This window comes from Triticum urartu, chromosome 2, assembly GCF_003073215.2.
Source record: "Triticum urartu cultivar G1812 chromosome 2, Tu2.1, whole genome shotgun sequence".
Classification (NCBI taxonomy): domain Eukaryota; kingdom Viridiplantae; phylum Streptophyta; class Magnoliopsida; order Poales; family Poaceae; genus Triticum; species Triticum urartu.
The window spans coordinates 713,582,868-713,608,863 of record NC_053023.1 but is presented as its reverse complement, the minus strand read 5'-3'; the positions used below and the strand labels follow the sequence as shown (position 1 = coordinate 713,608,863).

The 25,996-nt window shown below is 43.5% G+C and overlaps 2 protein-coding genes and 2 long non-coding RNA genes across 7 annotated transcripts; 3 read left to right on the top strand and 1 right to left on the bottom strand.

Moving 5' to 3' along the window:
* The first annotated feature begins 5,531 nt into the window (after positions 1-5,531).
* On the top strand, positions 5,532-6,852 carry LOC125534291. 4 transcript variants are annotated; one of them, XR_007294446.1, is made up of 4 exons: positions 5,532-5,550; positions 5,786-6,077; positions 6,365-6,446; positions 6,588-6,852. It is a non-coding gene; the product is annotated as an uncharacterized LOC125534291 (long non-coding RNA). The 4 variants fall into 4 exon arrangements; XR_007294445.1 differs by having other exon boundaries at positions 5,539-5,671; XR_007294444.1 differs by lacking the exon at positions 5,532-5,550 and adding an exon at positions 5,579-5,668.
* A 2,043-nt stretch (positions 6,853-8,895) lies between these two features.
* Positions 8,896-9,711, bottom strand: LOC125534289 (protein SMALL AUXIN UP-REGULATED RNA 10-like). The gene has a single exon (XM_048697549.1). It carries the CDS (start codon positions 9,654-9,656, stop codon positions 9,207-9,209), a length of 450 nt encoding a protein of 149 aa, XP_048553506.1. The 5' UTR covers positions 9,657-9,711; the 3' UTR covers positions 8,896-9,206.
* Positions 9,712-16,963: 7,252 nt separating this feature from the next.
* Positions 16,964-17,450, top strand: LOC125534288. Its single transcript, XR_007294442.1, has 3 exons — positions 16,964-17,076; positions 17,216-17,285; positions 17,363-17,450. It is a non-coding gene; the product is annotated as an uncharacterized LOC125534288 (long non-coding RNA).
* A 1,358-nt stretch (positions 17,451-18,808) lies between these two features.
* LOC125534287 (protein FAR1-RELATED SEQUENCE 5-like) lies at positions 18,809-20,050 on the top strand. The gene is made up of 2 exons (XM_048697548.1): positions 18,809-19,279; positions 19,357-20,050. The coding sequence occupies exons 1-2, from the start codon at positions 18,906-18,908 to the stop codon at positions 19,865-19,867; spliced, it is 885 nt and encodes a 294-aa protein (XP_048553505.1). The 5' UTR covers positions 18,809-18,905; the 3' UTR covers positions 19,868-20,050.
* The last annotated feature ends 5,946 nt before the right edge of the window (positions 20,051-25,996 follow it).

The window sequence follows — 25,996 nt, the reverse complement described above, 5'->3', positions numbered from 1 at the left end:
ACCGCCGCCAAGGGAGAAAGTGCCTGTGGAAAAGATTGACCACTTCATTCGTATGGCTAGACCACCAGCTCCCAAGCCTGTTGACACATACTATGAGCGCCACCTCAGGAAGTTAAATCGAGCACGTCTACAGAAGGAGACGAGCTCGAGCTCAAGCAAATCAGCTGGCAAAAGGAGCGGTAAAACCGTTCCCCAGCTGGGAGAACAGGCGGCGCAATCAATCCCCCCGCTTGTTGTGCCAACAACACATGAGAGTAGGCGCGCCCAATATTATTGTGGGCAAACCGTTAACGTTCCCGGGGTGGGCGATGTGGTAATAACTGAGGAGCATATTGCGCAGGCTGAATCGATCGGGATCACTGTTGGACAACTCCTCGATATCGAGCCCATGTCTCCGACTAGAGAGGAGGAAATAAAACGGAAATATGCCCGGGGCCAACCTTTGGTCGAGCCAGAGGAGGTCAATAAGCTCCCAACGAGAATGTATGAATTGCATCAATGGTACATGGACATTACCAAGATTTCCAATCGAGAGTCCCTCATGGTGAATGTCAAGAAGGATCAGTACTACCATGAGAAAGCTGTGACCGTTGAGTATTCAGAACTATTTCAGCTATACAATAAAGACGCACTCGACAAATCTATCGTCAGTTGCTATTGTCTGTAAGTGATTTCTTTCTGTAATTTAAGTCTCAAGCTAGCTGTTGTGATCATTTTGATCAATCATTACCTGTAATTATCCTCACTATATTCTTTTCTGTGATATTATGCAGGATGAAGATTTATGAAATGAAAAAAGGTGGACGCTATGGCATTGGGTTCGTTGACCCAAATACCATTAATGAATACACATGGAAAATAGATCCATATCACGAAAAAGTGTAGAGGAAAGCATGCTACAGTTCTTCAAGAAACTCAAATACAATGAAGATATACTACTTTCTTACAACTTTCAGTGAGTCACACTGTCTTGTACTACAAATTCGGTTTTCCCTACTAGCTAGCTACATGTTTTTGCTTACATATGCCCGCTTAATTAAGACATGCAAACGTGTGTGCATGCAGATTTCACTGGATCTTGTTAATCATTAAAGTTGATGAAGGAACAGTTGAAGTACTAGACTCGCTACTTAAGAAAGCAAGTGACTACACCATCGTGAAGGGGATAGTCAACAAGTAATTTCAATCATTATTAACTATATCTCGGCCTATTTAATTAGTTCGTCATTTCCTGATAACAACTATTTAATAACACATTTATTCATTTTCTTTGTCGGCGGGGCAGGGCTTGGGCAAAATTCATCAGGGCCACTCCAGGCGCATGGAAACAAAAGCTGAAATGGTATCGACCCAAGGTAAGTAATTAAGTAGTACTAGCTAGCTGCCATCTCTTTAATTATCATGCTTGATTAATTATTATCTGATCAAATTCCATTCTCGTAAAGGCCCTGAAGCAGGCGCCGGGGAATGATCTATGTGCATACTACGTTTGCGAGAACATTCGCATGATGGCGTCCGAAAGGAGCAAATCTCAAAGACAGGAGTGGGTACGATATCGATTGTCAGAACACTATTCACAATTTTTACACCATTATCGATATCTAGTCACACAACTAATACACATGCATATTGATCTCCTTCTTAACAGTTCAGAGAGGTGCGGGACAAGCTCCTAGCACAGGACCGCATAGAAGCAATTCAAGAGGAAATAGCGGGATTTTTGCTCGACCAGGTCATATATTTCAAAGGAGAATACTATTACCCGCTACCGCCCCATGAACCACTTCCAATTGTTATCGTGCTCCGATGGCACCAATTAGCTAGGCTAATGCCACTGGCTCCGAAGGCACCAATTAGGAGAAATTATATATATATATATATATATATATAATGATCGGTTCTACTAGAAATTCTATTATATATATATATATATGCATAACGTGTACAATATGTAGTATCGTAAAATACCAGCAAACGAAAAAGAATTAAATGGAAAACACAAAATTAAATGAAAAAGAAATCATAAACCCAAACCCCCCCAACATTTTAATACCGGTTGGTGACACCAACCGGTACTAAAGGGCTCCCTGCCCCCGAAGCTGGCTCGTGCCACGTGGTTGCCCTTTAGCACCGGTTCGTGCTGAACCGGTACTAAGGGGGGGGGGGCTTTAGTGCCTACATTTTAGCGCCGGTTACCAAACCGGCACTAAAGGGCCTTACAAACCGGTGCTATTGTCCGGTTCTGCACTAGTGTTTGCACGGCATGTGGACGCAACGAGACGATCTACCATAGATTCTGGGGCTATCCTCACTCGGTTCTATATTGGAAAAAACCATAGTCGGAAAAGGGAATTGCGGTGGTGATCCCATCGTGTCAGCTTGATTCCCAGAGTGCAGATGCTAGATGGCTCCTCGAGTGGTTCGAGCATGCAGGGGTGGAAGAGAGAGCAGTGATGATCCAATCAGTCTACGCTCTGTGGCTAGCTCGCAATGAGGCCCGGGATGGAAAGCGGATTGAAGATCCACATGAAATAATGATGCAGGTGATGCGGCTAGTGGAGGAATGGCAAAAAGTTCACGAGAAATCCACTACTGAACGCATGCCGGTGGTGAGAGCTAGGTGGGAAGCGTCGGTGAAGGGCTGGATAAAAGCAAACGCCGATGGAGCTTTCTCCAAAGGGCGCGGAAAGGAAGGAGTAGGGGTGGTCTTGAGAGACCATAATGGAGGCTTTCGGGCTGCTGCGTGTCTCTTTGTCGATGCTGCGTCGAGCGCAGAGCAGGCGGAGGTGGTGGCTTGTCGGCGAGCTATTCAACTAGCTAGCGAAGCAAATGTGCTTCATGTGGAGCTGGACAATCTGGGTGTGGCAGCGGCAATCAACAAAAATGATCAAGATCTCTCGACCTTGGGGCCTTGTATTGAGGAAATCAAGCGTTTGCTAACCCAGTTTTCGCAGGTGAAGGTTTCTTGGACAAAGAGAGAAGAAAATGATGCCACTGATAAGCTAGATAAATTAAGTTTAGGGGATGAGGTTTGTATTGTTTGGTGGGCTGTACCACCGGAGTCTATCCTCTAGGTTATCTTAGACGAGATTTCTAGCTATGTTTAATAATAAAGCAATGTTGATCCTAAAAAAAGCATCTGTAGCAAACTTCTTCAAAACGTGTAACCTGTAAAAATTCGAAGACTACACGGGTTTGACCCCCTTTTTTGAGCCAGATCAGAGCCTGTATAGTCGCCTGGCCCATAAATGATTTTACAGTGGCCAGGAAAACCACCCCCTCGCGCAGTATATCTATGGGTTTGCAGCAAGTATATGAGGCGAAACCCTATCCCCGCGCCGCATCAATCCCCCTCTCCCCTCTTGATTTCTCGCCGCTGGTGACTCGAATCCGCTGTCGCACTCCACCATGTGACACGGGATGTGGAGCTCGGGCCACCGCTCCGGCGGTAGCCACGACCCCGAGCAGCAGCGGTGTGTCAAAGCCGACGGCGCAAAGAAGCGAGCCGCCCGGAAGTACACGAACCGCGGTTTAGAGTAGCCGTCGTCGCTCCTCCGCTGCGAGATGGAGGAGTACGACCGCAGGCAGGCGCGTCTGTCCTCCGGCGTAGGAATCTCCTCCGCCGCGGGCAGTTCCGCCGGCTGGTCGAGCTCCCGTCCGCCGCTCCTCATGCCGGTGAAAAAAGAGCCGGAGGTAGCCCCCGCCGCTCCGCGCGGTGAAGAGGGAGCTCGGGGCGGAGCCGGTGCGGCTGGGCGGTGGCGTCATCGGGCCGGAAGATTTCCTCACCCTGGCGGAGGCGGACATCTTCGAGCGGGCCATCATCGTGCGCATTGCACTGGAGGAGGAGGAGGAGGCGCAGTAGTGCCGTCGATCTCTAGCCGAGCGACGACGTCCTCCTCGAGCTGGAGCTCGCGAAGGTGCAGGACTTTGGCACCAACCTTGAGGCATGGCGCCGCGAAGCCAAGGCGTAGGACGACATCTACGTCGACCTCATCTCCTTGTCGGCGACGATTGAAGTCCTCACCGCTGCACGTGGATGGCTCCGGTGAGCCAAATTTTGGCAATAGGGTTTACGGTGACTGCCGATACTCTGGTCTACTTTGTACAATTGTATGATGATCAAGTACTATGAACGCTGCCGGTTCTACTGAAGTAGTTCGATATCTCCCACGAAGATCTGTTTTCAAAATTTTACGTTTCTGTTCTGCCGTCGCTGTTATCGGTCCATATCCGAGGCATTTCTACGAACTTTAAACTCAGTTTACAGGTCCATGATATAAAGGGTCTGCTAGAGATGCTCTTAGCGTACCCAGCACAGAAGCCTCCACTTAATTCATGGGATTAATTAGGCATGTTGAGTACGTGCCAACAAGTGATCTCGACTCCCATGCCAGGCGAGGTGAACACATGGTTTCTGGACCGAATCTACGTGTTTTTCTCTCGCTTGTTGTGTATATGTTCGTAATGAAGCGTTTGAATATCGTCGAGTTCACACCCCACTTTAACAATCATGGTACAAACAAAAAGTGTTCACACCCCAATTTTACACAGCAAGATACCATTGAGCTAAAAGTGTTGTCACACACCTTTCGAGATATTGATTCTCTATCGTGCATGGGCCCATCGTCCATGATTTGCTTTGATATCCGTGCTACCTTTTAAGTTGTTTTTAAAATTTGTCTTGTTTCAAAATGTTTTACAAAGTTTTTGTGTTTCATTGTGTATCAATAAAACAGGGTGCACTTGTTTTGAATTGGGTTTGCTGATCCACGTTGATACACAATGAACCATCAAGATACACTTGTGCAACTAGCCTACATATTGAGATGGATAGCAAAGAAATCGTTGGCAAGTTGCAGAGCAAGGAGCGCGATATGTCGAGCTGGGCCCAATGATTGAAGAGGTCAAACAAATGCTGGGGGCACGCCAGAGGTGGAAGGTGGCATGGGTTAGACGCACTGCTAATAGTGCAGCCCATGGGTTAGCTAAGGATGGGGTTTTGAACAATCGCTACTACGAGTCCTTACGTCGTTCGTTCGTTCGTCCGCTCCCCTGCCCTCGCACGCCCCCCCGCTCGCCATCGATTTTTTTCATCGAACCAAAAAACTGTCGTAAGAAAACCAGGGCAATTCTTCCTTCCAGGAAAAAGCCAGCCAACATGACCCACGCCAGAAACGCCCTCCACTTCCATATGCTCCTTTCGCGTTTCCCGACTGCCGCCGCCCTACCCCGTGGCGGCTAGGTTAACGCCGCCAGCCTCCTTCCTCCACGCTGAATCCACTACGCGACGTCGTCGGCTCTTCAAACTTGTCCTCCACCGCTCCTGATCGACGACCTCGTTGTCTCCTTCGAGCCCCTTCTCCATCACGACATGCCCGCGCTGGTCGATGCCATCATCCCAGATGCCCCTTCTCCATCACGCCTTAGAGCCGATCTGTACAAACTATGAACGCCCCCAGATGGTCAAGCTCTTTAGCCAGCATCCCATAGCCTCATCAAGATATGATCGTGTCCAGCTTCGAACTCTCGCCCGCAGGGTGGAGAGAGACGGTAGGTCTTAATTTTTTATTGTGTGGTCTCCTTCCTCCTTTATCCAGATAGGGTTTGGGGTGGTGGTCGAGTCCAGCGAGCAGCCTCATCTCACTCGACTTCCACAATCTCACCCCTGGTGGTATCTTCCCTCCCGTGCTTGATTTTGGTTCCCATGGACCATGGTGCTATCTTCCCTCCTGTCTCCCTCCTTTGATGCTAACCTGGTCTTCTTTGATGCGTTGTCTTGGTTTAGATTATGCAAGATTAGGTGATGTTGTCTACCCACATTTATAGAAGTGGATCGCAGATGCGATGTAGCAGAGAGAGGGGCCTTGAGAGGTGAGCTGCTGCTGCTACTCCTCTGTGTGAATTTTGAGTTTGCTAACCACATGTACCATGTGGTTGCTGCTACTCCTCTGTTATTACACATCTAGGGGAAATAGCCAGGGAGAGAGAAGACTATGGGGGAGAAAAGAAAGGAGAGGAGTTAGCCAAGATTCAGGACAAAATTCGTCATCTTTGAGCTGAAGCTTTTGCCTCAAAAGGTAACTTTCTGATAGTCCCTAGAATATGGTTTGATGGATGGATTAGAATAATTGATGCCTGGTTGATGCAATTGCTAATTAGGTACTGGAAACAGAAGACTAACTTTGACAACTAGGCTTAAACTGTCGATAGTTTTGATATGACCATAAAATCAAAGTTGTAGAGGATGTCGATAGATTTCTAACAGTATCTTATTTGCACAATTCTTACCAACTGATTGAAAGTTACAGTCAAAACAAGTTTCGCCCGACAGTCTTTTAATGGTCACTGACTCACTGTACCCCAGGTCCGTCCCAACAATCTAGAGCCGCACGCTCAAGGTTCAGGAATTTGGAAAGCACCAACACACCCTCGCTAGAGCTGCTCTGGTATGCTTTTTTTTTTCATATACCAAGTTTGTGGTGTACGCTTATTCCTTACTTCATTTACAAGCCGTTTACACCAATCCATTTATATCTTGCATAGAATTAGCATACTGATCTATATTCTTTTGTTCTGTTTCTTTCAAGGTCCTTTGCAGGTTCCTTTGGCAAAGTGTTGCTGGTTGTCAACATGATTAGAGATACTTTCTGCCACAAAGGTTCAGTTTCTAACGAAGCAGTCCAGCAAGTAAAGTTGTATTTATCTTGATGTAGTCAAATAAGATTTTGTGAGTTACTACTCCAGATATGCTACATGTAATAGACATGCATGTACGCATGTATTTAACCATCTAGAAAAGAGGCTGTATTCCTGTTGAAAGCTATATTAAATCCTAATTTTTGACTCTTCGGATGAAATGAAGGTGAGGAACGGCATCTTGCATTGACTGAAAAAACACACTTAATAAATATTTTAAATTTTGCAGTAGTTACGACTGTCCGAGCGGAATAAGAGTGAGGGGTGAGAATGAGTGGGATGGAGATTGGGGTTGGTTTGTTTAGTTAGGCTGAAAAGGACAAAAAACGTGGCCCAACGCAAACAAGCAGGTGTCTGTTTTTCGTTCATCCGCGACCCATTCACGTCCCAAATTTGAGCCGGATTTGTGTACAAACGGATAGGGTATGCCAGTCGGGGCACGACGCACGCCCATGTCCTCCCATTGGTATGCCGGGGCAGGACGCACGCCCATGTCCTCCCATTGGTATGCCAGTTGGGGCACGCCCTTTCCCCTTCCCTCCCACCACCCCCCTGCTCCGCCCTCCCTTCAAGGCCCAACATGGTAACAAGCCGCTCACCCTTACCCATTGGTTGGACTATCATTTGCAATTGCCCCAAGTACAAGGAGCAATATGCCACCCAAAATAAGAATGGAGGGTCGGCGGCCGTGGTTGAGCATGAAGAAGGGGAGAAGCGGCCGAGGGGCAAGACCAACCCCAAGGTGGACGAAAAGCATGACACGGCGACATTTGCCTTGCAAGAAACTTTGCAAGGCATGATGACCCAAATGCAAGCAAGGGAGGAGAGGAAGCGCCAAGAGAAAGAGGAGCAAGTACCCTACATTGAGATACAATAGAAAAAGCTCGAGATTGAGGAGAACGTCCAAACCAAGAAGCTCGAGATTTGAGGCGACCAATGCAAAGACAAAGTAAAATAGGTGGCACTCACTTTCACGGCGAAGGAGGTGGAGATCATGACCGTGGACTTGACAAAGATGTCCCCGAGGAAAAGGCCGTGGTTCAAGAAGAAGTAAAAGGAGATGCTCGAGCTAGATGATTGAGCTATGACCAAGAGCGCCATCATTTTTTGTATGTCAGCTTGTGTGCCGACATGAACTAGGGACGCGATGCAAGAACTATGGCCCTTTTTTGTGTGTTGGCAAGTGTGTCGGCCGCTAGCACTCTGGTCGGCAAGAACTATGGCCGCTGGCATGTCTATGGTCTTGCCTTAATTTTAGATTTCAAACATCTTGCAAAAAAACACTATGCCCGAACGAAATGGGACGGCCGGTTGGGCACACCGGCCAGATTTGGTTAGGCATGGCCAGACACCACCCCTTTGGTCGATCCTAACAGACAGAATCCACACAAAATGGATGCTCATTTAGGGTCATGCATTGGAGTTGGCCTTTTGGCTGTCTGAGCGGAATAATGTTCCTACTTTAGAAAATGTGGCAAATTGCATTTCACTAGAGATGGCTTTGCAGAAAATTTCATGAACGAGTTGTTCATATTTTTTTTCATCAAGTCGTAAATTTTTTTTGGTTAGGATAGAAGGGTAAATCCATTTGATGGTTGCTTCAAGGGTCTCCAGCGAGAAATGCCCTACTACGGCAGGAAACCGAGGGGGAAGGGGAGGCTCCGGCATGAAATGGGAAAGAGTGGATCATGGGATGGAGTTTTTGTGTCCGGACCGTGTGTTGGAGCTGACATGATGGATAATCCGGACGAAGGTAGGATTTTGGGAAGCCTGCTGGGCGCCTGTTTGATGCTCGAACACGTCCGGACGTATGAGGGAGAAATGAGCGTCAATCTTGAAGATGACCTTAATTACTTATTGGTTCATTTATACGTTGGAGCCCGTAGCAACGCACGGGCATTCTACTAGTTTGGGTGCATGAACCTTCTGGGTGTATTTTGCACATTATCTCGGCAGAGATCCCTGCCCTTTATGAATAAGTGGAGAATGTGGTGAATTAAAACAAAATGATGCACTTAGGAGCAGAAAGAAAAACGCAACAAAAAGCATTAAAACTAGATGTTCTAAAACCAGCCAAAAAGTAACACGAATCTTAAAGCTGGCATGAACGGTGGATCCATACACGGATATCCCGTGCACGGTATAACTGATTATCTCTACTTTGCGGTCCATCATAAAGCCAACAGATATGGAAATAGGATGCAAATATATACACGTTTATTTTCTAGGAGGAGAAGATATGTACATTTTGTAATGCCAGCTCGACTAATGGAGTGATAGTGCAGGATAGTACATCATCGAGGTGATCTATCAGTTTAACTGTCCTGTCACGAGTCTGCAAAGTCTTGCCCGGTTTCAGCGCGCGCACTCGTCGTCGCCATGGATGGCACGGCGCCGCGGCATGGGAGCGCGCGCAGTGCTACTGGCCTGCAGGTAAAGGGCCAAATGGACACGGCTATCCCGCTCCTGCAATGTACAGAGTCTGGGCGCACGAACAAACGACCGATCGATCACGAGACGAGCTTCTCGGCGGCCACCCCCTGCAGCAGCGGCCGCGAGTCATCGTGCGGCGCCGCCATGACGCCGCGGCGTCGAGGGAATGAGCGGCGCTCCTCGGAGTCAGACGACGAGACGCGGCGGAGGACGTCGCGGAGGTGGTCTTCGTCGCAGGGGAGCGCGAGGGGCCCGGAGGCCGACGGGAAGCCGTACTCCTCCTCCGCCTGGCGCAGCAGCTCCCGGAACGCCGGGTGGCTCAGCTGCGCCACCGGCACCACGAGCCGCCTCGACGACGACTCCCCGTCGCCGCGGCCCCGAACGCGCACGGCCACGTGCCCCGCCGGCACGGCGGCGTCCAGCATGTCCTTTACGGGCCGCACCGAGGCCGCCGCTCGGCCGCACCACCGTCGCACGGCGCGGCGCAGCGAGGCGAGAGACTGGACCGTGTTGATGACCTTGCACATGCTTGTCGACTCTGGGCTAGCTCTGCTCCGCTGTTCTCTCTGTCTTGACTCTTTGAGCTTGCGTATGGGTGGAGTATCTGGAGAGCGGGACGGGGTGGCAATATATAGGCCCGGGGCTCGGGGTCCGTCACTGTGGAGTTGGCGGAAATTGCGGAACCGTGAGCCCGTGATGACTTGGACGTGTGTCGTGCGTCTCGCACGTGAGACCTAGCACTAGCATAGCACTTCATTTCCAGTGAAAGTAAGACGAGTGAAGTATGGTCGATGTCTATTTCAGAAACTCACTATCGCCTCCTTGTTCATGCTGATGTCTTGGGAGATTTGAAAAGAGCGTAATGCAAGAGTTTTTCGTAACATCGCTGCTACGACGATGATGCTCGTCGCGAAGATAAAAGAGGAGGCTCATCTTTGGGCTATTGCCGGTGCCACGCACTTGAGTATTGTAATGCCGCGAGAGTAGATATTTGTCTCCCGCTTTGCGGTTATTTGTCTTAAACCTTCTTCCTTAATTAATGAAAATGGCAAATCTTTTGCCTTGTTTAAAAAAAAAGATAGAAGTTACTTTTCTGTTGGAGGCGATTCGACGTAGACTCTTCACAAAGTATTTGAACCATTCTTTCCGATAAGAAAATCATTTCTCGTTTAGTACAGCTTGATCTGTTCAACTCTGATTTTTTTCACGGGGAAGCACTCTAGTGCACTGTATTGAATTGTGAATAAACTTACATCATTCAGAAGCTCGTTCGAAGTAAAACTTGGAGTATTACCACCATCCTAGGTGATTATAGAATTTGAATCAAAAGAGCAACGAGGTAACTTGTGCACAACTTGATAGGCTTCCCGTTGACAATGCTTGAAAGAAAAGTCGACCAATCCTTCCCGCAACCAATAAGATTTCTGCTAGGACAGTAGTATATGGACTCCAAATTTCGATGATCCATGTACATGGCTGAACGAGCTCCGGGTGTGAGGGGAATCTCGGTACCTCCGTTTCGGCTAATAATTTAGGTTAGATCTTTTTTTTTTGTCACCACAGATGCGGGTAATAAGAAAATCATTTCTCGTTTAGTGCAGCTTGATTTGTTCAACTCTGACTTTTTTCACGGAGAAGCCCTCTAGTGCACTTTATTGAATTGTCAATAAACTTACATCATTCAAAAGCTTGTTCGAAATAAAACTTGGAGTATTACCACCATCCTAGGAGATTATAGAATTTGAATCAAAAGAGCAACGAAGTACAACTTGATAGGCTTCCCGTGGACAATACTTGAAAGATGTCGATTCAATCCTTCCCGCAACCAAGAAGATTTCTTGTAGGATGGCAATATACGGACTTCAAGTTTCGATGATTCATGTACATGGCTGAACGAGCTCCAGATGTGAGGGAATCTCAGTATCTCCGCTTCGGCTAGTAGTTTAGATTTATTTTTTCTGTCACCGCATGTGCGACACTCAGGCGGATGCCAACGCTTCCTTAGATCATTTTCTTTGTGCATTTATAATATGTTTGGATCATTTTCAAAAGAATAAAAATATTCCAATCAGATAACTCTGTCTTAGAGGAAAAATTCGTCCATCTGTGCTCGAGTCCAAACCGGTGTGAAAACTATCACGGTTGTGCATGCATTTCTTGGTCCCCTTGTGCCCGTGTCCCAGGGAGGACCAGACTAGAGAAGGCAGCCCCGGAGGATCGGACCAGGCTAGCTAGAGAAGGCAACTACCGGCGTCACTGCCGCGGTGGCAGTGCAGACCACCTGACCATGCATCCACGAGTCCGTGGCACCGTCGAGGACCTTGCCGAGCGCACCGATGGTTTGGTTCGGTAAGCCATTGGCATCTGCAGTTTGTTCGTTGGTACGGCCTACCTTAAAGGCGCTAGCTAGCTCCAGTCCCACTCCCAGATCCAGTGAACCAGGCAAAGCAAGCAAGGCGCGATGCAGCAAGAAGCTGGATCCACTGACGTAGGGCGGTCGACCTCCATATGACGCATGCGTTTGGTGTGCTGTGCCACGGATCTTTGTTTCCCTTCTTCCTAAACCTCCACGTTTTACTCTCCTTTTCCGCCGCATGCGTTGTTCACGCCTGAGCGGGCTCGGCTTGAGCTTGGTTTCCGTTTACCGTTTCGAGTCTATCCGATGATATCGCACCTTTTAGGTGTGTGTGTGTGTCTCCATGAAAATTCCATCTGGATGGATATGAAATATCTATGGATTGTGCTGCTGACGCATGCTTTAGATATATCTCTAGATTGTCCCATGCCTTTGTGTTCTAGATTATGCTGATATATCTTTTCTTGATTTCCCGCAAAAAAGAAAGATCATTTCTTGATACTCTGTTCAGTTTGGATGGAATAAAAGTTGTTGTTTCCCAAACGTACATAATAGAACTCCTCGCCCCGATGAACTTCTTACTGAGTTTTATTATAAATTTTGGCCTCTAGTTTGTCATGATCTTCATTGTCTTTTCCAGGAATTGTAGTAGATTTTATATTGCTAGATATAGTTATGGTATTCTCACTTCCTAAATGTGTAGATCATGTCAAAATTCAACGTTACAAGCCAATTTGTCTTCTTAATGTGTATTTTATGATTTGTAATAAGGTAAAAGGCAGTAGAGTTGTCAGCAGTCTTTACCTTAACAAACAACTTTTATAAAAGATGGATACCCCCTTTAGATGGGCTGTCTTGTCATAAAAGTGTTGCATGGAAATCATAGGAACAAGGGATCATTTGTCTTGTTAAAAAATACATTTTGAGAATACTTATTATACATTTAATTAGTCATTGTTTAAAGTAGATTTTGAGAATACTTATGATACATTTAATTGGCATTTATTTTTATTAGATTATGAGAAGACGTATGATATGTTTATATTTTATTTTCTTCAAATGTATGCTATAATAAGTTTGGCTGCCGGATTTGGATTTATAATTCAGTTATTGTAAACCTTTCAGAACTAAAAAAAGTTGAGACAAGGGAATTATTTATCCCATATTTTGTTAAACATTGTAGTAGATGATTTTATCATTATCATTAATAATTATACTGAAATATATTTTATTACTGAGTTTACCAAATAATTTAATACAAGGCGGCATGAACATGCTGCAATATGCAAATGCAACCATCTTCATGTCTCTGAATAATTTCAATCGTTTACTGCATTTGAAATTTTAATACGTCCTTAGGATCGTATCTCACATTTATCGGTTGATTTTTTCAAAATGAGACCACTCCTATTTTGGTGAAGCAAAAATATATAATCCAAGATTATAGACTATTTTTACACATGAAGATGACAATTATCTTTTAAATATGTGGACATTTCGCGTAGTTAGATAGTCAGTCTTAATAATAAGGATTAAACAAGTATTAATGAGAAAATTCATTCTATATGGTATCCATGTTAAATTGTCGAGAGGTCATGGTAAAAGGTTTGATTTCTATAGGAAATGTGTGTGAGCCTAAGAATTATAGTTAGCTTGTATTAGTAGATACACATGTGCCTTACTAAATGGACGTGGAAAATTGACAATGAACATCGGATTTGGTAGAAGTCTATTAGAAATAAATATATTATAGCATGTTGTCCTAGTGAAAGGAACAATCTGGACAATCGCACTTGAGGTAGGGTTTAGTGGAAGTAACGGAAGTATTCTTTATTTTCTATTAAAACAACAAGAAATGGAAACAGAGCTATGTTTTGGGAGGGTTTCTGGATTGGTGATATCTTGTTGTGTGACGAATATTGAAGGCTTTATAATTTCACTTTTTGCATTAGGAACAATGTAGTGGTTTGAAACCGTCTGATTAAGAAGACACGTGTGTCTCGCTGTTGACCAAATCTGGGGGTTTTCCGTACGGTCCACATATCTAGCCATAGAAAATGTAGAGTTTAAATGTCGATATAGAAGTGTTTGGTTTGTTGAGGGCCCATTTCAAATTAATGTATTTTTTGTATAGCTTCTAATAATGGTATCCAAGTTAAATGTATCTTGATTATGAGAGGCTGTAAAGGTAGTGACAATAGGTGTTGTTTTTGTGACATACTTGAATATCACTATAGTTTGTTATTTAACTGCATAATAGCCAAATATATTTGAGGCTTGGTACAAAATGTTCTACTGCATTATTGATGCGACTATCAGCTTCTCAGAGATTAGCTCTTGGATTTTGATCTTTCCCTGTAATGTTATAGGGATGGAATCGTGTGGGTGTTGTTGCGGTTATTTGGTCTTTGTGAGAAAATGCATCATGTTTTGATTCAACTGTTGGTGATGTGTCAACTCGCTAGACAGATTGACAACTGGATAACTATATAGAATACAAATACTCAACAGAGACATGACAATATCTATCTACAACTATCAAGAGTAGCCACTGATTTTTTTATGCAGGCGTGTGGGATGAAGGTCATTGACAAGAAGGTTGGGGGCTAGGAAATTAGATTGGTGCCATACCGAAGTTGTAGTTTCTTCTAGTTCTGGGAAATATTTGTGTACATTGCTTTGCAAATGTGTTTTGCTTGCTTCCTATGGTTATGTTCTGATGGTGTTTAAGTTTTCCCTAGTTTCACTTTTAAGTAGAGTTTGAGGTTTGTTGTAATAGGTTTCACTGAAACTTGTGGACCTTGTTGATTTCATTTTATGAAATCGGGAGTGTGAGCTTCTAAGCTCGAAAAAGATGGCAAAATTTATATACCTTCAACAATGTTTTTTGTGTTTGGCTACGACCTTTGAGCTGGATTATGATATTGCTTCTACTTGAATTTTTTTCTATACATTTTGCCATTTTTGGCTACCCATCAAAGTCGTGCATGTGGTTAGATGGCTACCAAGATATGGTTGTCCCCTTTGTCCAACAAAGATTAAGCCTAGGTATTGCGTATTTTATGTCTCATTATGTCAACATATTTTGTAGTGGGAGGCTACATTCCTATTGACAATGAGGTACCAACGGTGGCATCTTTAATGTGTTAAATTCCTTGATGGCAATAGCCATTATGTGATATGTAAGTGTGTATGTGTGATGGTGATGTGTGTATGTATGTGTGTCTATGTTGTACTTGGTGTTTCTCAAAACATTATTTTGGACTAATTCTAAAACCATGTCCTAGCGATCATAATAATCATGAAAAAGTAGAAAGTATGTAACATGTGTAGTATTTTCTATATTTCGGGAGTTTCCAAACTTATATTCGTGTTTGTCAAAGAAAACAAGTTTGGGTTTTGGTTCCTTAACTTCAAAATTGGACATTTTGGACGTTAAATTTCTTAAACCAGGCCGCTCACTTGACTCAAAGCAGTATGAGTCATGATGTGGCAGTGAAACCGGTTTCACCTTATGGTAACCCAATCATCTAAAAGAATTCACAGAAGTACAAAAGGACTGGACTAAGTATTTTATTAAAGAAAAAATGTATTTCATAAAAAATGAAATCCTATAACAAATTCATACAAAATGCATATCGTGGAAATATAACTAAAGCCCTTTCTTAAGGAATGCAAAAATGAAAAGGCATAAATCTTGAGTATATGTTAAAAAATGGAAATTCGAGAAAAGACATACATAATTTAGAAACGATAGTGATTATATGTAGATTATCAATAGTTTTCGAAACTATTGTGAGTTTTCATGACTTCCCTGTTCTTCACAATGTTTGTGAAAATTTTGATGTTTTAAAGTTTTACATTTTAATTTTAATAGTTCCCACGTTGTAATATCCTCGATGATGACCTTGATTAACTCTTCTGTAACACAGTATGAATTTTAGTATTTTTATATTTTAGATATATTTTCATTTTTCCTTGATACTTTATTTTCTTGTATAGAGCTCGCATGTGTCCAAAACCACATCGTAATTTAAGGGGTTTTGGGAGGACAAATTCCGGGCACCTGTAGGAGAGATTTCAGGCAAATCTATCTATGTGCAAAACCATAGTGAGAGTAAATTAGCTAGTAACACCACGTACTCCAAGACAAATTTATTTATATGGCAAGTAATTAATAAGGGGTAACATAATATGTTACCGTAACATAACACACCCGTGGAGAAAATGAGTCTACATCTAGTTAAATAAACACATATGTTACTATACATTATTGAGGTAGTAACATGGGCATGTTAAAGCAAGTACAATAAAATAATGTAGACGACTGTAAGGCTTTAAATAATACTCCCTCCATTCCTAAATATAGGGTGTATAGTTTTTGACACGAAAATTAAAGAACGCACATGGAGTGAAAATTTCACAAGTTTCGGGCGAGATTACACCTGACTAATTGACATGAGAAAATAGAGGAGTTTGCCTAATATAAGCAAATATAATCAAATCCCTAAAAAATTTATTCAAACGAGTGGTGCAACACAAGACACCTTATATTTCAAACTTTTTCTAAAAAATCTATACACCTTATATCAAGGAACGGAGGGAGTATATTTTTGTCAAGTTGGAGAAAAGATAAAAGAAATGAGAAGAGAAGCAAGCTACAATCGTGCTCCTATAGACTTTTGTGAGAGTGTTGTGGGTCATAAATCAATAAAGTAGTATATATTTATATCTAACTATTATACTTGCCAGCTATAAAATTGATGACAACATCATATAGCCAACAGCAATGATGGACTAGAGGCAGAGCTTATGGCGTGTAAAGAAGGCCTTGATTTTGCTCTTCACCCAACTATCTTACCCACCGCCATTGAGTTGGACTATGCTTAGGCAGTCTCGATGTTAACCGCGAGTCCTGGGGACCGCTCAAGATACAAGACACTTTTGCGAGACATCTAGTCAATGATTTTAGAGGACCCAATGGGAGCTATAGATTACCCATATTAGGCGCACTAAAAAAAATAGTCGTAGCCTCGTAGCCTATGGGCGTAGTACACCGCGTACTGCCATTTGGTTTGTATTGGCACATACGAAGTTGTAAACTTGTGTACAGCTGAAAAGCCGCCTTGAGTTATGAAATCTCCCTATTTTCCGCAAAAATATATAGCCAACAGCTAGCTATACTATTAACCTTGCTTTATTCCATAAAAAAGCATATGCATGTTACTGACAAAAAAGGGTTGCCGGCTTTATATATATATATATATATATATATATATATATATATATATATATATATATATATATATATATATATATGGCAGCATATCTCGTGAATCCGAGCTATTTGTGTGTCCGTGTATCCCTTTCTTTTCACCCCCACGATCTTAATCGTATGAATTATCAGAGTTTGCGGTAATTTTACACTTACACGCCCGCCCTCTGACTAAAAGCAGCAACTTAATTTTGCAACAATACCCCAACTTCTGTATGCGTCGTGCGCCGCCGCCGCCGCCGAACTGCACATACGTCTGATCTGGATCGACTTGATCCTGACGTGCACCGGCACCCACCCGGCCGCCCCCATGCAGGTAGCATCCCAATCCTTTACGTGCTCCTCTACTCCCATGTTAACACTTAACACAAACCAGATAAGCACCAACAAGTGCCCCATGCTTGTACTTCCCCGATCTGATCCATCTCATGTATAACTGAAATATTCTGCTGCAGCGGCGACTAGACACGGACAAGTAGCAAGTACCCCTTGCAATCAGAGACACGTGGGCATCAAAACTTTGAGGTAAAACAACCGACAAATTCAGTCCTTGTGTATACATAGTGTATTTTGCAAGGCTAATTGTGTAGCTACATGTGCAGAAGTATGGATCCAATCAATAACATTCAAATGCATATGAGCCCCGGGGGATTTAGTACGCCCAAAAAGAACACAACCATACCTCTCTTTGTAAGTCAGTTCACTAACTGCAAACTATGCATGCATTTGCCAAAAAAATACTGAACACATGAAAATTTACTTATTCCGTTTATTCTTGACATTGCAGTCTTCATCTTTTACACCTGAATGTGATGAGCACTTGAAGCCTAAAGTGGGTATGACATTTGAAGGACTCGAGGCCGTGAGAAGTTCTACAAGGCATATGCACATGAATCAGGTTTTGGTGTTCGTAATCGGACAACAGAAAAAGATTGAGAATAAGGTGGTCCGGACTAAGCGTTTCATGTGTAGTAGAGAAGGATTCAAGTCAAAAGATATTAAGGAGATTAATGACCCCTTGAGGAAAAGACGTAAGCAGACAGAATACGCGATGCGGTTGTGATGCCCATATCTTTGTTAGACTTTGTGGGGACAACACCTACAAGATAGACTCATGGGATTGAGCATGTTCATGGTCTTGTATCACCTATAAGCGTCATTTGATCAGATTCCAATCGTAGAGTTAGTGAGAGGGCAAAGAATACTTTATACACATGTCATAAGGCAAGCATTGGAACCTCCCAGGCATACAGGCTCCTGCAAGTTAGCGAGGGTGGAATTCCGAATGCTGGGTGCACAAAGAGGGACTTGCAAAATTACTATCGCGGACTCAGGTATAAAATCAGAGACGCAGATGCTCAAATGTTTGTGGCCCAATTAGCTAGAAAGCAGGAAGTGAATTCAGCATTTTTCTATGATTTTGACGTGAATGATGAGGGGAAGCTATTGCGTGTGTTCTGGGCGGATGCCACAAGGCAGGAAGAACTATAGTCACTTTGGTGATGTGATATCCTTGATTCTACATACACCACTAATCAGTACAACATGATATTTGCACCATTTACAGGGGTTAATCATCACTTACAAAGTGTCTTTTTTGGTGCTGGATTCTTATCAAATGAGAAGGATGAGTCATACATTTGGTTATTTCAGACCCTTCCTAAAAGCAATGGGAGGGGTAGCACCTAGACTCATCATAACTGATGAAGCTGCTAGCATCAAGAATGGTATTGACAAAGTTCTTCCAAGCCACTATGCATAGGCTTATGCATGTGGCATATAATGGAAAAGGTTCCAGAAAAAGTTGACCTGTGATTAGAGAAGATTCTGAATTTTGGACGAGATTGAACTCATGTGTTTGGGGTTCGGAAACTTCAACAATGAGTTTGAGTCACAATGGAATTCCATCATTACAGATTTTGGATTGGAGGATAACGGAGTGGTTAGCTAAGAGGTTTACCATTAGAGATACATGGATACCACACTTTAATGATGGATATATCTCTTGCGGCTTGTCTCGAAACCACTTCAAGGTCAGAAAGTGCAAATTCTTTTTTCAACCGTTTCATTCATCGTAGGCTTGCTTTTGTTGAGTTCTGGCTTAGGTTCGACACAGCTTTAGAATGCCAACGTGAGGAAGAATTAATGGCAGACAACAGAAGCATGCATACCACCCCACAACTATTTACGCCATGGACAATGGAGAAACAAGGTAGTGAGGTATTCACATATGAGGTATTCGAGAAATTTCAGCTACAAGTTATTGCTGCTAGAGATCATTGTTGTGTTCAGGGTATTACACAAGGTGTGGGGTTAAAAACGGTGACCCTGAGAGGTCGATCTGGTAAGGTTAGGGAGGTCTCCTATGACACTACAACCATGATAGCAAATTGTCCGTGCAAGTTATTTGAGTCAATCGGTATTCCATGTCGACATATTATCCAAGTGTTGAGGATTGAGAACCAAAATGAACTTCCCAACTATTACATTATGAAAAGATGGCAGAAACGGTGCAAGAGGTAAAAAATGCATGCCAATCAATTTCTTATTCTAATTTCAAAATCATAGGACTAACAATATCTTATTTCCTTTGCAGGGAGAATGTTTATGATGAACAGGGGAACCTACTAGAAGAAAAGCCCACAGATTCACTAGATGCAGCCACGAGAAAGAAGATTTCGACTGTACGTGATAAGATGGAAGAGTTGATTCAAAAGGCAAAGCACTCAAATGAAGGCATGGACTTCTTAACATCAAGTGTGTTGAGCATTGAGGCGCCTTTAGACCAAATGGTCCCTGCAGCCACACAGAACACTAGGCAAGACGAATATGAGGCTTTTATTGGTTGTAATATTCCTACAGAAGTTGATATACATCCACCAACTGATGTTCGTACCGTGGGGAGATGCAAAAGAATAAAGAGTGGAAAGGAGATCAAGGAGGGTGATAGGAAAAGGAAGGACAAAGAAGCGAAGTTAAAGGTTGCACGCTTGTGCAAGACATGCAAGCAAATGGTGTTTCATGATAGTCGCAATTGTCCAAGCAAAACTATTCAAGGGAAAAGGAGCTTGATTGCGGAAGATGTGCAACCAAATGGTGCTTCCTGATATGAAAAATTGTCCAAGAAAATAATGATTTAATCTATGTTATATTATTTGCAATTTGATATACTGAAGTCATATAATGGATCAGAATTTGTGTTATATCCAATTAAAGTTTAGTTGATTTCTGACAAGTTTTGATGCTTGTCAAATTGTTACAGAATATTGAACATATGTATCCACTTAATGTTTTTCTACCAAGTGAAGCATGATGACATTTCTGGTTTCTATGTAACTTGAGAGGCTGTATAGTGGCAGTACATGCATTTTTATTGCCCCTTCATATCCGTTAGATGGTTAAATATGAAGCTGAAGTTCAGGATTTCAAATGTTGACCATGCTTGCTGTTGCACCAATATTTTTCCTCAGACTAGCATCGTACAAGGACAAACAATGCAGTTTTGTCAATTTATTTGATCAACCAAGACCTAGGGCAAATGTTCAATAAACTTTTCATAGTGTCGCATCGCTTATATGTTTGATCTCAAAACTGAACAAACACATCGCAAGCCACTTCTCATAGTTCAGAAGCTTTACTGAACAGTATTTGCTTCAACCACGATAACTCAGAAAGTTTCAACACATAATGGATCTAGTCACTTCATGGGAACCTCTCATACTGACTTTTTGCTTATGGCATTGATCTCAAAACCGGACAATGCTGTTGCAGACCACTTCCTTTAAGTCAAAAGGTTACTGATCACTACATGTTTTGACCACATGAAGTCACCAATTTTTTAACAATGCATAACTGAACTAGTCACAGAAATTTTTCACAGTAGCAGAGAAGGGCTTATTTTTTGCCAAATGCCAAGCAAACTGACAGGAATTTCACTAACATGACTATGTGGGCAAGAATTGCACTAGTACAATCTGTTACTACAGCCTACAGCTTCAGGATATAAGCAAACTGACATGCTATAGGATACAAGCACTGCACTAAGTACATCTTCGGCAGCCTACATCTCTACAGGCTACAGGCTATAAGCAAAGCAATTAAGCATGCAGCATTAAGCATCCCATTAAGCATCGCACCAATACATCTGCTACAGTCAACAAACAGCTTCCTACAGACGTCATGCTACAACATCGGGACTGTCGTGGTTGGAGGAGGGTATTTTGGGGGTGTTGGCGCCGCATTTGGGACGAGTTGTCACCGTCGCGGAACCATCAATTCGCCATGGCTTCGTCGTTGAGACGGCCACCGGATCTCCGTTGCTGTCGCTGGTCGCTGTTGTCGTCGCTTCTTGGTTGCCGTCGCCAAAGGACTTCATGGGGGCCGTCTAGCCCAAGGTTTCTATCGTATGAGGCCTTTGGGTTGGGATTTAGATTTTGGAGCGACGGCGTGCGGGATTTGGCTGCAGAGGATCAGAGGATTTGGGGCAGCACGAAACGACATGGGGACCTCGGTTGAGGATCGTGGAGGACGGACTTTCGGGAGTTTGCTGCAAAATAAATGGTTGTTAGGTCCAAAAGCGGGCGGCTAATTGTAAATGTTCCTGTTGCTGCACGGGAGGCGCATGATTTAGTGTTAATGGCTGAGATCACAGGGATACATGGATACACAATAAGCTTGGATTCACGAGATATGCTGCCATATATATATACATATATATATATATATGTACATATATATATATATATATATATATATATATATATATACAATATAAGAATCATCACCGCGTTACATCCGAGTAGACCGATATAAACTCACCCTACCACCGCACACAACACACACTAGTCCCACTATGACCAGCCATCCTCTCACAGGGACAGAGCGTGGCTCACAATTTTTAACCGGATCATACATGCCTCGGACCTACTAGTTCGCAAAAAAAACATGCCTCGGACCTGGTTTTCTTTTTCTCAATTTTTTTTGACATGATAGTAGGACCCTATTCTTTCTTCAGCAGATCATTGTCTAGTCGCTAAAAACATCAAGCAATGGGGGCTCCTAAGATCAGGGAAGACTCTAATTACCAACTTGTAACACCCTCGATGCGGCTATAGCTCCCACGTGTCGAGGCACGACTTAGAGGCATAACCGCATTGAAAGCAATGTCGCAAGTTAGGCAATCTTCACAACATCCCATGTAATATAGATAATAAAAGGGGAGCGACATAGTTGGCTTACACTCGCCACATCAATCAAAGTACGTAAATAGCATTACGACATTCAAACACTCATGGCCCGACTACGGCGCCAAAATGAAATATAAACCCAACATGCGACACGGTCCCGATCGCCCCAACTGGGCACCACTACTGATCATCAGGGAAAGACACGTAATATCGGCGTGAGTCCTCGTCGAACTCCCACTTGAGCTCAAGCGCGTCATCTGGAACGGAATCATCAGGCCCTGCATCTGGTCTGGAAGTAATCTGTGAGCCACAGGGACTCAGCAATCTCGCACCCTCGCGATCAAGACTATTTAAGCTTATAGGTAAAGCAAGCTAAAATATGTGGAGCTGCGGCAAGCGAGTAGCATATATGGTGGCTAACCTGTTCGCAAAAGAGAGCGAGAAGAGAAGGCAAAGCGCGAACGAATAACTAGAGAACAACCTGTGACAAGCATTACTCCAACACCGTGTTCACTTTCCAGACTCCGCCGAGAAGAGATCATCACGGTAACTATATATATATATATATATATATATATATATATATATATATATATATATATATATATACATATATAAGAATCATCACCGCGTTACATCCGAGTAGACCGATATAAACTCACCCTACCACCGCACACAACACACACTAGTCCCACTATGACCAGCCATCCTCTCACAGGGACAGAGCGTGGCTCACAATTTTTAACCGGATCATACATGCCTCGGACCTACTAGTTCGCAAAAAAAACATGCCTCGGACCTGGTTTTCTTTTTCTCAATTTTTTTTGACATGATAGTAGGACCCTATTCTTTCTTCAGCAGATCATTGTCTAGTCGCTAAAAACATCAAGCAATGGGGGCTCCTAAGATCAGGGAAGACTCTAATTACCAACTTGTAACACCCTCGATGCGGCTATAGCTCCCACGTGTCGAGGCACGACTTAGAGGCATAACCGCATTGAAAGCAATGTCGCAAGTTAGGCAATCTTCACAACATCCCATGTAATATAGATAATAAAAGGGGAGCGACATAGTTGGCTTACACTCGCCACATCAATCAAAGTACGTAAATAGCATTACGACATTCAAACACTCATGGCCCGACTACGGCGCCAAAATGAAATATAAACCCAACATGCGACACGGTCCCGATCGCCCCAACTGGGCACCACTACTGATCATCAGGGAAAGACACGTAATATCGGCGTGAGTCCTCGTCGAACTCCCACTTGAGCTCAAGCGCGTCATCTGGAACGGAATCATCAGGCCCTGCATCTGGTCTGGAAGTAATCTGTGAGCCACAGGGACTCAGCAATCTCGCACCCTCGCGATCAAGACTATTTAAGCTTATAGGTAAAGCAAGCTAAAATATGTGGAGCTGCGGCAAGCGAGTAGCATATATGGTGGCTAACCTGTTCGCAAAAGAGAGCGAGAAGAGAAGGCAAAGCGCGAACGAATAACTAGAGAACAACCTGTGACAAGCATTACTCCAACACCGTGTTCACTTTCCAGACTCCGCCGAGAAGAGATCATCACGGTAACTCACACTGTTGATTCATTTTAATTAAGTTAAGGTTCAAGTCATCTACAACCGGACATTAACAAATTCCCATCTGCCCATAACCACGGGCACGACTTTCGAAAGTTCAAATCCCTGTAGGGGAGTCCCAACTTATCCCATGACAAGCTCTCACGGTCAACGATGGAATAGACCTTCTCCCGAGACATTCCGATCAGGCTCGGTATCCCGGTTCTACAAGACACTTCGACAAGTTAAAACAAATCTAGCAACACCGCCCGAATGTGCCGACAAATCCCGATAGGAGCTACACATATCTCGTTCTCAGGGCACACTCAGATTGTCCTAGGTACGGGTAGGCCAGCCCAGAGTTGCCCCTGGTGGCCACCGGCTGCTGACAGGTGGACCAACACTCAGAGGAGCACTGGCCCGGGGGGGGGGGGGTTTAAAATAAGATGACCCTCGGGCTCCGGAAACCCAAGGGAAAAAGAGGCTAGGTGGCAAATGGTAAAACCAAGGTTGGGCATTGGTGGAAAAGCTTTAATCAAGGCGAACTATCAAGGGGTTCCCATTATCACCCAACCGCGTAAGGAACGCAAAAATCCGGAAACATAACACCGATATGACGGAAACTAGGGCGGCAAGAGTGGAACAAAACACTAGGCGAGAGGCTGAGCCTTCCACCCTTTACCAAGTATATAGGTGCATTGAGATAACAAGGCAATATAATGATATCCCAACAAGTAAATAATGTTCCAACAAGGAACGGTCTCCAATCTTCACCTGCAACTAGCAATGCTATAAGAGGGGCTGAGCAAAGCGGTAACATAGCCAATCAACGGTTTGCTAGGACATGGTGGGTTAGAGGTTTGACATGGCAATTTGGGAGGCATGATAATCAAGTGGTAGGCATCGTAGCATAGGCATAGCAAAAGAGCGAGCATCTAGCAAAGCAAAGATAGCAGTGATTTCGAGGGTATGATCATCTTGCCTGCAAAGTTGTCAGAGTTGACTGAATCCTCGAAAGCAAACTCAATGGGCTCCTCGTTACCGAACTCGTCTCCCGGTTCTACCCAAATAAGACAAATAAGCAACAAGGACACAATCAGCCACGTGCAAACTCAAACAACATGATGCAAAGATGGTATGCTATGCGGGATGCGATATGCGATGCATATGCAAGATTTGACAAGGAATGCATGAACCTGGCCTCAATATGGAAATCCAAGTGTGCCACTGAAAAGGTGAGATGAAACCGCTTGAAAACGATATAAAGATCACCGGAACCGGAGTTACGGTTTGGGAATGGCAAGCAATTCAAATATGACCATGTTCTACGATTTACAGCAAGTAGCTATCTAAATGCAACAAGATGTACATGTTACAGCACCAAAATATGGCAACAAAATACATGTCAGGGATCCAATCATGAAGCTTAACAAAAGACTAGCACTGAGCTACGGCCAATTCATCCATTAACAGGTTCAAACAAGCATGGCAAAAATGCATTTGGTAAACAGATTTCAGACTTAGTGAAATTAACACTTGTCTGGAATTTCAGATCAGGTAGCACACTTTGGAGCATGAAAACTATATGCTACAGGAACTGAACATGGCAAAGTAAAGCATGGCATGGAGATACTCAAAGAGCTTCACAAAAGTCCCTTAGTGACCTTGAGCCAAAAGGGATCAGAAAATACATTTGCAAGCATGTGAACATGGCAAAAACATAATCAATTCCCAGACCTGGTGAAAACTGGAGCATGCAAAAACAGATATCAAGTAGGCATGTTAACGAACTCGATGCACTCACTACAGAGCATGCCATGACAATCTAATCATACACCCATCAAGAATACACATTATACAAGCTAGACATGGCAAGAACAATAACATAGCATGCACGGATCAACTACAACATCCTCGGCAAAATCGCTAATAAGTAGACAATCTTACCAGATTCACGAAATGACAAAAGTAGAGCTTGATTGACTCAAGCTAGGGTGCTCCATAATTGCAAACAAAAACATGGATGGATATAGCACTACAAGATTAACAAAACATCCTTACTGATCATCCTCAAAAGAGGCACGGATCACTAGGAAACAACATGAACATATGGCATATTGAGATAAACAGGTCAAGGACTTAGTGGAAATGCTAAGTCCCTGAAATCAGCATTAACGAATGCCCCACTTTGTAAACTTGTGCTAGTCACCACACACATCACAAAAATACATGGGTTGCATCTCTGGAAAGATGACAAAGCATATAACAAAACACATGTAGAGCTCAGGGGCATATCATGCACCCAATAATCATGGCAAAAATGACAAATATCTAATTGGAGCAGTAGATCTGACAATTATCTCAAATAGCATTCTCCTAACAGCATTTCGGGCATCAAGATGAACTCAAATGAAAATGATGCAATGAGATGAAATGATGTGCTCTCTGAGACGAACATTTTGATATGCTATATGCCCAAAACG

Coding starts and splice junctions, on each gene's coding strand:
- LOC125534287 (XM_048697548.1), top strand. CDS start 18,906: ATGGCAGACAACAGAAGCATGCATACCACCCCACAACTATTTACGCCA. Junction 19,280..19,356: donor TGGCAGAAACGGTGCAAGAG/GTAAAAAATGCA, acceptor TTTCCTTTGCAG/GGAGAATGTTTATGATGAAC.
- LOC125534289 (XM_048697549.1), bottom strand. CDS start 9,656: ATGTGCAAGGTCATCAACACGGTCCAGTCTCTCGCCTCGCTGCGCCGC.